This window comes from Opisthocomus hoazin, chromosome 6 (genome assembly GCF_030867145.1).
Source record: "Opisthocomus hoazin isolate bOpiHoa1 chromosome 6, bOpiHoa1.hap1, whole genome shotgun sequence".
Lineage (NCBI taxonomy): Eukaryota > Metazoa > Chordata > Aves > Opisthocomiformes > Opisthocomidae > Opisthocomus > Opisthocomus hoazin.
In genome coordinates, this window is record NC_134419.1 from 36217697 (window position 1) to 36229738 (window position 12042).

The window sequence follows — 12042 nt, forward strand, 5'->3', positions numbered from 1 at the left end:
TATGTTCGAAAAGAAATCTTACTGTTGTCTTAACTAAAACAGAAATGAAACCACCTTTCCCTCCCTATAGCACAGTGACAAATGTATAACCACAACTTTGCTTGCTGTTTTACCTCTTCCCATGGCCGTATGTGAGCTAGCATCCTATATGGATATCCCTATTGAGTAAAATCTGTATTTCTTTATTCACTCCACATATTTTGTCTTTAAAAAATAAGAAGATTCAATTCGATGGTGATGTTAACATGAGATTCTGCATGCACAGATCTCATCTTCCAGTGAAGGTGTGAGTTACAAAGCCCAGCCTAAGCTGTGAGGATGCTTGCCCGTTGCTGTCTGTAGCAGGGCATCACTTTCTCACCTCCTTTGACAAAGATGCTGCTGGAATTGAGAGCTTGGACTAACTGAATGACTACATCGGTCCTTTTCTCAGAGCAGGTATACTAGACCGCAGACACCATATGCAAACTGCTTCCAAAGATTAACAGTAGTTCCTTACACCTCACGGTCCTACTACAGAAATATTCATGATGAGCTCAAGGCAGACCTATGGTTTTACACCTCATCTTGATTCCTGCAAAGCAAAGTGTATTGTGCCACTAGCGATGTTTCAACCACCCTCCCGTACAGAAACTGCAGCAAGAGCTGGCCATCTAGTGGAATAACAACTGCTGCATGCAGTGGACTCCGGCCAAGCAAACACGAGTGAGCACATGATATTTCCAGGTTTTAAGGTTGTTGTGTCAATGCAATGAGAACATATTAGTAATAATCACTTGATCCTTTTGAAGCAGCAGAGCCTCAAATTCATGGAGGCAGTAGCTCACCTGGTGGCATTATTCCACAGAACATCAAGTTTATTTTTCAGAGTGCATTTTTTTTAATCTTGTTTTTCTTTTTATCTCTGGAAATTGAACGTTCCATCCCTATATACAACATGGCAACAGATTACCAACATAGCAATTTCTGTACTCCTTGTTGCTTTTTAATTTCCAGTTGGTATTTTTTTTTAACTCAATCAATAAATACTTCACTGATTATGTACAGAAAATGTATTGATTAAATCAGGTGAATTTTAGAAGTTACACTCAGCAGTACCATAACGGTTTATAAAGGAAATCTACAGACTTTTGATGTATCTTGGCATGATCTGGCTTTCAGGAAAAGGAACAGTGGTCTGTTTCATGTTAATGAAAGAAAGCTTAAAATCTGGGAAGAACATCTGGAACTTGAAAAGACTTGCAGTGAACAGAATAAAATAAAAATAGTAATCCTGTTCCCATCCCCAGTGTGTATTAAAGTGTCGCAGTAAAGAAGACATTGTTCTGATCGCTAGTGCAGACTGAAAGAAAACTATTTATACATTATTCTAGCTGAAGAATACAAACAGTGTTTAAAAAAGATACATGGGAATGTAGTTTCTTTAACTTGCAAGTTAATTAACTCTTTTCTACTGTGAGCATTAGGAGAGGATGCGATTTTGCTTCAAGGATTACAAAGTTAAAATTTAAATGTAGTATGTCTTATGATTATTAAGTGGCTTGGTTCTTCAGGAAACACGGAAAAAACTGCAAGCAATTCTGTCTGATTAATTGAATCACTTCTAAAAACAATCAAGCAACAATTTGCTTCATGTTCACTAACAAAATTTTGAGGCCAGAGAAGACACAGGTATTTTCAGTAATGAATTATAACCTTGACTGTACGTAGGAGCTCCTTCAAGTGTGACAAAATTATTTCTGGCAGATTACATAGATAAATCACTATAAAACTCAGTCTCATAGAAAGTTTTCATGAAGTATATTAAACTTCTAGAAAATACCTCCCAGCTTCATGAAAAACCAGCCCTCACTTTCGACATATTCTTTTAAAAGAAGTCCTGCGCATACATCTTCAGTTGACTGGTCAGTTGACTGGTGAAATACAGGGTAAAATTAAACATTAGCACAGTTACTTTGTTTTTACTCACTGCCAGTATCATGACCTTTATTAAAAACTGAATCATTGATTCTTTGATCTCTATCTGAAAACACAAGAGCCCATCAAATACAATTTAAAATAGTATATGTATCTCCATTAACACTGTCTAATTTATCTTTCCATACTAAAATTCACCCTTAACTATCAATAGCAAAGCCCAAACACTAATCTGAAGGAGTTGTCTAGAAAGCGTTTGGAATGGATTACATTTTCTTCCAATTCCTCCTTCTCGTTTCTTTGGAGCCTAGAATATCATTGGCACATGAAGCTGTGATATTTGCTTTTACTTCTGTCTTCCCTTAAACACAAGAAAATTAAATACTTGGTTTTGGTTCTGCTGTTCCACTCGCTTTCTGCTGAAATGTCTATTTTTACAGCCTGAGCAGTAATTCATGTTTCTTCATTGCATTACTCAGGTATTCACTCTCCACTGCATTACCTGCTATTCATTTCCATGTTTACCTGCTAGCAGTTCTGTATCAAAAAATTCAGTACTTTGTTCAGATTAGGTATATTCTCAACACGAGAAGTACCTGAATATTGGTCTATCAATACCTGTGTTTTCTTTCTCGTCACTATCTGTCTTTTCACCTTTATCCATTCCAGTATCTTGGCCTATCATATTTTTTTTTAACCAGGTTTGGAAATTAATCCAGTTTCTTTTGACCTTTTCCCCTTACTTCTCAGTTTAAAGCTCTTCTTATCAGCCATAAAAGCCTTGATGTCAGAAGGCAATTTTCCCAGATAGTCAGATGGAATCCAGCCTTTGAAAATGCTCTCTTTTAGCAAATGCATCCCACTGGCTAAGTATTCCCAAACCTGCCTTTAGCACTGATCTTTGAGCTATCATTATGTCATCATGTGTCTGATCTTCCTCTGTGCTGACTAGAAAAAAATTTAGGGCAGTCCCTAAAATAGGACATAATTGTCTTAAAAGTTAAGATATTCCTAAGCTAGAGATGGACTGTGAAATCAAACTGTTACCAAGGTTTAGTATAACTCCCTGTAAAACAGGCAATGTCATTGATAGTAAAATTTATTATTAACAAATAAACCATGAACTCACAAGTTCTGCATTTGACATAACAAGAAAGGTGTGTTCTGATCAAACATTTCATCTGAGCTTTGCTTTTTATATCTCATTTCATCTGTACTCTATCATTGCCATTACCAATGGTAACCAAGATTGTCTCAAAACCCTATAGTGGTTATTTTAGAAGACCTGATCATTTCAAATTTTGGTAGGGAAAAATGAAGTGAGGTTGGATTCTATTTCTTGTGCTTTAAAAAGCTCTGGTTCCTGCTGAAGTCTTTCATGTTGAATCATCTCTTTGGCAGAACACTTGTTCAGGTCATGCCCAAGGAAACACAGGAGATGACGTTGAAGCACTGCAGTGACTATATACCCTTTGTTAGTGGAATGTTTTCTAATTATGAAACGACCCCACAAGTGAAAAATACTTTTTTTTGTTTCAAATAGCAGATCACTAAGCAAAGCACAATATGTAGAAAATTGGGGCACAAGAGTCATAACATCTGTCTCTTTCCAAAAGAAAAAGTGGAAAGGTTAGCTAAGTGCCACTAAAAGGCAAAAAGGAATTGATGGAGCCTTAGCTTGCAATAGGAGAGCTCAAAGCAGGGGAGAGTAAAGTAGCTCTGGCAGTTCTGAAACACTGAACCTAAACTAAATTTCTTTAAAATCAACAGAGATATGTGCTAAATGCAGGAGTCGCTGGACTAGGCCCACAATGCTTGTGCTCAGAACAATAATGTCCTTAAAAGCTCATTTATTTCAGATTTACTCTAGTGTCATTCCACTAATTTCAATAAAGTAATTTTCGATCAGCAATCAACTACAGCGACTTTATGTTATGCAGATTTGACTAGCTAGCTTTCAGGATATCTCTGTTTCTAGGAAGGACTAAACCACTTCTATTTTCTTTCCTCAGGCATCCTCTCAAATCTAATTCATATCTGACAAATGAGACAAGAAATCAATAGTATGTAATATACAGTGTATAATGACCTGGAAAGTTTTTAAAATAGCTGTGCTTGCTTCAGAAGAGGTATTCAGTATACAATTATTTGGCACTGCTATACTTGGCCAAGTTCCACTGAAAATATGGATCTGTAAAACCAAGGCAGACAAAATGGGATTAATCTGTATGCTTGTGTTATTTTTAAGTTGCCTCACACAATGCACAGTCATAGACAAATCAGATTTTATTTTGATCTTTCCCATCATATTTAGGAAAACATGAATGGAGCAATATTGAAAGCTGGGATTGTTCAACTCCTACAAAGACTATATACTGTACATGTACCATATGCTGCACACATTCCCACATCTTTGCCCTTAAAGAGATACTGGTGTCAAGACAGCAGTTTGAGTTTCTCATGTTTTCATCAGCTTTCTTACCTCTGCCTTGGCATGCGGATAAGTGGTTGTTTATGGCATCTCTTACTAAGGCCAAAAAGCTTGTGAACAGTTTTCTGTGCCTTGAGGAATAGTTGCTTCATGCTGTTTTCTAGTTGCTCATAGCGACGTTGAAAATTAGAATCCATTGTCCACAAATGCATTACAGTAGATGTGTTCAGGAAATAATTCATGGGCAGCCTTTTCATAAATAATTTGAATTCATCTGGAAAAAAAAATAGTCCTTAATTATATAGTCATGGCTATTGTTACAGCAAAAATTAACTTCTAATTTGTTTTTCCTCAAACTTCTAACTTTTTTAAACTTGAAGTTTTGCAATTTTAGAATTGAACATTTTAACCCTTTCAAAGTAGAAAGGTAACTACATTTTTAGTGGTAATATTAGAATAAAACCAGCAAAAGTCAACATCTATGTAATTTTTAAATTGGTGTTAAAACAAACACAAGCACTCTCATTATTTCTCAACCTGGATAATATGAATACTAAATAAGAATAAGAGTTTCTTACCTTCAAATCTAGGATCAGAAAGTAAATACACATTTAAAGATGAATGTATATTCACTCATTTGGAGAAGATAGGAAACTGTCTTAAAAAGAGTATATTCCACTACTTAGGAAAAGCAAGTAAATGTGATTTTACAGGCCAGTTCTCTTCCAGCCATGATATTTCACCTGAGACAAGCCACTAAGGATCAGACTTTCAAAAGTATTTAGAATTGAAATGGAGCCTTTCAAAGCATTTTACAGTACTCTGACACTTCAGAAACGTCCCCCATAACTTCTTTTTGACTTAAGTCCCCATTTCTGAAGTGGTAAAAAGAAGTCTTCAATCACAGGGTCACTGTTCTTGTGAACATCGTGTGATTTGTTCTGGTTGCTCAGTCCACATAAGATACATAGATTGTATCTTGTCAACAGAATTTTATTAATCAGTGAGTCTATTTACATAAGTACGATAATTTACAAGTTCATTTATAAGTTTTGAACCTAAATAAACTTCCATTTCAAAGGTCTCTAATTACAGGGCTAAAAATGAGAAAATGAGTAGTACACTTGAATGCACATCTTTATCCTTTTCTTTCTTGTTTTCATATATCAGTACATTTTCTTGTCTGCAGTCCTGACTGCTGCTATCCTCCCACCCTTCACAACCCTTTTTTTTCTTTCAGCTTATTCCCGCAGTGAAGTCACTTATTCCCCAGGTTGGCTTTCACCCTGCCAGATGCTCCATTTGGGTAGTCTACACTTCAGCAGACCACATGAATGCAATGATCCACCTGACTGAAGTAGCTTCCTGCTTAGAACTAGAGTTAATCATAATATTTAACATTGCTGTAATTTTAAGTTTCTCATGGGAGAGGGTTGGTTAGGGAAAATGTCTGCTCACATGAAAGAATACTCCATTACTATTACTGTTTGTAAGTGCTTTGGTTTTAGCTGTAGGTTTAGTTTAGCATTTTAAACAACATTTTTACACAAAAAATGCAAAAATACTTTCTTTTTTATGGGCAGAGAAGAAAAACCTTTTCTAAATGAGCTAGAGTGACCCTCGTCCACATCCTGAGGGACACAGGGCCATGATGAAATAGAACGGCCTTATTTTGGCACAGTATTTTCTGTGATGGATGAAGATTCATCAGAAGACAAAAGGCATTGAAAGGTCTTCTGGAAGGTAAAAAATGAAAGGCAAGGGGCAAAGATGATGATTTTATGTTTAATAAACTGGTTTTAATAATTCATCTGGGAGATCCTTGGCAATGTGTTACTCATTTTGTCTTCATGCCTTCCTCTTGGGTATTAGTTATCCACTATTCTCCCCTTGAGGACAGCACCACAGCCCCTCTGCTGCCTCTGGGTACAAAAAATAAGGGACTGAGGAAACCAATTGTTTATTTATTCTATGAAGTATTCAGAACCTCTTACCCTTTGCTTTTTCCTTTCCTTAATTTTGTCTAAGAAGTTGGTTCTTATCCTCTTCCCAAAAAGACCGAGTGTCTGTTCCTGGGCTGTGGCTTAATAATTGGAATTAACAGGAGTATTTAATAAATTCTGCTTTACCAGATGATCATCTCTGTGAGTCTAGTGTAGTTCTGGAAAAGCCAGTTCCCCATTTTCCCCTTCCCAAGTGACAACTAAGTCTTGTCTCCTCGCACTACAGTCCTTGTTTCCCTTCAAGGCTTGCACAGGCGCTATGAGAGAGGGTTACAACAGGCTTGTCTAAAGGAGGCACAGTCCAATTGGCTTGATAAAGCCTTCCAATCCTGAAGAGCGCATTTTCAAATTTAACAAAGTGGTAGTAAAAAAAAAAAGAAAGAAAAGAACTGAATATGAAAAAAGGTTAACAGTTAACCTAACAAAGTACATCCTTTGCCAAAGTGCAGATCTGCAGTTTGCATAAATCACCAGGCTCTACTGACTTTGAAGGAGAGTACTAATACACCTAGTGAGGATCAGATCCAAAAGCCAACATTCCTGACTACCTGCTTTAATCACTAATATCTGATTTCCCTTCTGTTCTTCTGAGACACTGCTGTATCTACTTAAATGCAGTTTTATGGAGCCAAAAATAAACCCAAATCCCTGAGGAAAGAATATACTCAAAAGATGCCTTTTCAGTTTTCATATTGCTGGAATAACTTGTTTAAGAAACATTGTCAATTTGCTGTCCTTTGCACAATGGCAATAAGCTCCACAGCTAACAACTAATCGGATGCAGTGTTTAGAAGTGATAAGGAGGGTTTATGCTCCTTAACTTGCAATGTAAAAGCATTTCCAATAAGAAAATGTTTCTTTTCCTCCCTGCAATAAACATCATCTTTGACTATCCCTGTGCCCTGTATGATCATGCTAATGAGCACCATAAGGCAGGTAAACAGAGACAAAATAAGTATTGTTACACAGTGCCTTCTGCAAAAAAGAGAAGAAAAGATAATGTGCTCATATCTTAAGCAGACACATTTCATGATCTGTGAAACTACGACATGAACTCCTATCACTGAGAGATGATTAAACTATTACACTCTAATCAACACATTGTACCAGCCATTCCTGAGGATTAATAGCCACCATTACAGAGCTGGGGGCCACAGAAATTGATACTTTTAAAACATGATACTTGATACCACATATGATATTATTTCAGCACTTCCTCATTTATTTTCACATGAGTAGCACGTGCAATATTATTTTCTCATATTCTTAACTAATTATAAATAATGGGAATAAAATTAAAACATATGCAGTAGTTGATCAAACAAATTTATTTAACTTTCATTGTAGGGCTGGTCATGTCTGTTTTTCATTTCCCCCTTTCTCCAAGGTAAATCTTCCTTGTATTTATGGTGTCTAGAGATTGAAATGGCATACCATATTTCAGTGGCAAAGAATAAATAAAAAATATCATAATAGAAGCAAACATTATTGCTGAAATCAGATGAATATCAGACATATTTAGGCTCTAAGAAATACCTGGAGCTACCTATCTTGTAACTTGAATTCCCAGTGTTATTCAGTATCAGAGCAAGACTCAGTGCTGAATACAATGATTAACATTATGTATACAGAACTAGCAAAGATCAGAAAAATGCAGTAAGCCTCATCAAAGGATCTGACAATGCTCTGCTGCAAGGGAAAAAGGTACCTGCTCTGTGCTGAAAGAGAACAGGACCCCTGATTTCTCTGCTATGAATATTTCACAGATCCCTGATATTTCGAATTATAAGATGTGTACAAGACTATCACACCTGCAAGATCACGGCACACTTCTGGTTTTGTTTCAGCTGAGGCTGAGTGGTTTTTGGAACTCTTGTTTCTGTCACCTTGCACTACGTATTCCTAAGAAAGATTTTCCCTTTACTTTGTAGGACCAAGAAGATACCACATGGGCCTGAGCCATGTAGTCACTCTTTATACACTCCAGCTCTCCTCTGACAGCATTGTCAGTGCTCGTGTGGATGAGCAGCAGGGGATAATAGCCTAAAAGGAGCCACAAGAACCTCATCAGCCTTTCCTCAACTTCCCAGACCAAAGTCCACAGAAGACCTGCCCTGATAGCAGGTCAGGTCTCCAGAGAGGGACTTTACTCATCAAACGCCATTACCCACTGCTTTTTAGTGCCTGCAGGTGGGTAAGGCTAGGCTGGCTCTGATGACTCCCCAGGACACTGAACTTACTCTGCCATCACAGATCTACAGATGGAAAGGGAGCTGTGTTCCTGGTGCCAGAAGCCTCCTGTTCCCCACCTTGATAGTCTGCATTTGCCACCTGATAGAGCGCAGACTCTGGCTGCCCACCACGTGCAGCTGGGGGCTCAGATGCTTGGCTCTTCAGGGTCCCTGTTAAGGTCTTGTCTTGTCTCTTCATCTTCTCCAGGCCTTGCAGAGGGAATGCTATTCCCTCTCTGAGGAGTGTTTAATGAGATGATGTGCCAAAGGCAAGTGCCTGCAATAATGCCTTTCCAAATTCCTGCCTGTCAGAGGAAAAACTACTTAAGGAACTTGAAAATTTACATTAGATGAGAAATTTCAGCTGCACTTTTAGATCTGTTGGGGTGTGGGGATTTTTTTTGCGAAATAACCTGTCTCTTTCTCTATGTTAATCATTTGTCTACACCTGGTTTTAATACGACTCCAGCTCTCCTTTGGCACAATTCCTTCTAGTAACAAGCCAAAATAGACAGATAGTATTGAATAAGGAAAACAAGCAACAGTCAGAAGAAACAAGAAATATTAAGACCAAAAGCCTTCATCGAAAAACCCTAAGGAAATATCTCTAGTAACTCCAGCAATCTATTCACCTACAGAAAAGATGACACACAGCAGCAAAGCAAGCCATCCAAACCTGCTCTGCCAATTTGCTTAGCCTCTGTGCCCATTTCAATGCTGATCTTAGCTGCCGATGCTGTAAATAAGCCTACTATTTCACATAAATACTGATTTATTTTTGTTATAAGTTAGAATCTGGAAAGAAGACTAGCAATTAATTTCACACAAAAGCTAAGGAAAGCTGCTAAAGCTATTCATTTCACAACAAAAAGCCTCTTAAGTAGAACTGCACAGAGCATAGAAAATCCATTTTGTGAAATGACTTCAGCATTCCAAAATTAGAATGCAACCTAAATCTTTTGAAATTCTCTAAAATTCTCCAGATGCTTCTAACTTCTCTGAAATCTTCCAAGAGGAACATTTCAAGGTTTTCTTGTTTTGCTTTGAATCAGCCAGAATACTTCATCTTGAGAGAAGTTTTAAACTTTTATATCAACCTTTAATTTCACGTTGTAATGTAAAAGTTATAAAGTAAGCAATGACAAAATGAATAAAGATTTCAAAATTAAGATCAAAACGCTTTAGTGTATTCTGTCAAAAAGCATCATTTTGCAATTATTTAAAGATTTTTCCTGCTTTTTTAAAACAGCTGCCTCAATATTTCGTAATACTTTGCAGATAAATCTTTGTCTCTGCTACACTCCAACTGTCTTTTCTGTTTAGACTGCAAGGTCTTCAGAAAAGACTCTGTCTCTTATTTTATCTTTATAGGGCAGTTAGCCCAATAGATCCCAAAATTGATTGTTGCCATGTATTACAAATAATAATAAAAAATTTGCTTATGGCTCCAGGCAACTACCACCTCCATTGAGTCCTCCATGGTAGCTGCAATTAGTGTGAGGAGCAAGAGTTCTGGTAGGAAATCTCTCAGAATCCCCAACAGTTTACCCCACTTTCTACATAACTGCACTGTATGTCAAAAAACTTCTACTTTGACAATGTAAATGCAAAGCTAGTAGTCTGACAATAAAAAGCAATAGGACCTACATTTCAAATGGCTGGATACTGTTGCTGTTCAATAAAGTGTTGCCTCAATATTGTGTAGGTATTACTGAAGAGATTTGTAAAAGATATATGTTTTTTAAAATATATCACCATGATTCAAAAGCCTGGAGAAAATAAAGTACTAAAATGAATATATGTTTGTTTTTATGTTGCAATGAATTTTAGTTGTTCATGATGTGTTACTTAATTTGTCAAAGAAGTAACAGCTGTGTTCCAAGAAATATATGTTTGAAAATAATCCAATTCAAGGAAGCATAAGACCACACCTTGAAACAATCTTATTTTTCACACAGAAATGATACTAAAGCTGAATGTGTGTCTGTCCCCTGTCCACCCCCCGCCATCTAGGCTAAATAAGTCAGCTCTCCCTACAATTAAAAGGTCTGCTTCTCTAAAGCAAATGAAATCTCCTTTAAGCTTTCTGAAGGACAAACAGAAGGAAGAAAATGTGTGTGCTCTAGAAGGTATGGACCATATATGGAGGAGGAGAAGCTCAACACTTGATATTGGACAGACTATTTGAACTGGTACAACATAGCTGTTTTAAGAATCTGGGGAAGGAAAATTTTATGATTGTTGCAGTGGGGTAGGTTTACGGGTTTTCTTCTGTTGGCTTCCTTTTCTGAAGTGAGGAATGCTGGAGGGAGAGCTCCTCTAAACCCCGTGCTTTGCAAGGAGGAAAGAACAGGGCTAAGTGTCAGCGCAGGTGAAGGTGGGATTAGTGGGGAACAGAGATTCTCTGATCGTTCATTAATATATTGTTTCTGAGGAACCTTATGCAAATGTTACAAATGATTTTACATATATTTTATGCATGTTTATATATAGGCATGTGTATGCATGTGTATGTTTTTATATATTAATGCAAGTAATGTCAAACTGCTACAGGAATTGGAAACCACAGTTGCTCACCTCACAAGCATTTGGACTCTCTTGGTGCCCAGATAAAGAGGAAAAAATTGCAGAGTCAAAGTTTGTAGGAAAGGTAGAATATCATCCTGCAAATAATGTATTAATTCTGAAGTTTTACTAGGCAGGACATAATAACCTTCCATACACTGTGCTGTGAGCTGAAAGGACTCACCTTTCCTGTAATCAAGAAGTGACGTGTTTCTTACTCTCAACCTAAATATGACCTTGACAGCAAGTTCACTCTTCTGAAGCCAAAAAGCCAGACTCGAACAGCTGTCTCTGTAAATCCCAATATTTGAAGGATATTCACTTCATCCTGTCAAGTTTTTCTTTTGGGTGTGATTACTTGGTTCACTATTCTTAAAAATGTTCCTATCGCTACACTTCAAATGGATGGCCCTTGGAATGCATTGTAAGCTTTCAAGAAAAATTTCTCAAAAATTTATCAATGGATTATTTTGGATTTTTTTGTAAAGAGTTTGATCATTTCAACATGGTTTACAAGTATTCCTGCAGCACAGATGTTTCCATTTCTAACCCGTGCTAGCTATTATTTTCTTTCTACAGCACTATAAATGCACATAATGCATAGGACATAATTCTTACATGTAGATTTAGACATAGCCTCTGTCACCCCAAAAGTTACCTTACTTGTTCTTGGTCATGTTGGTTACTCCTGCAGTTTGGAAACTGGGTAAGTTAAATAAAGATGTAATGTATCACAGAAGGACAGTTCAGGGAAGAGAAGGAGTGAAACTGAAAAGTGTTCTTGGAAAACACATTGAAGTAAATAACCACGGTTAAGCTGTTACAAGAGAAGATTTAAGCAGCTATGAATCAGAACAGACAACACTGCCCTAGAAGAAAAGAGCGGCCACAGAGT

General features: G+C 37.1%; 1 protein-coding gene across 6 annotated transcripts in view; it reads right to left on the reverse strand.

Annotated features, from left to right (window-relative positions):
- BRINP3 (BMP/retinoic acid inducible neural specific 3) overlaps positions 1-12042 on the reverse strand; it is a 200293-nt gene that overhangs the window by 35075 nt on the left and 153176 nt on the right. For all 6 annotated transcript variants that reach the window (XM_075422735.1, XM_075422738.1, XM_075422740.1 and 3 more), the window contains one exon: positions 4400-4622. In XM_075422735.1, coding sequence (XP_075278850.1) covers positions 4400-4622 — 223 coding nt within the window. The remainder of the gene's footprint in view (positions 1-4399; positions 4623-12042) is intronic.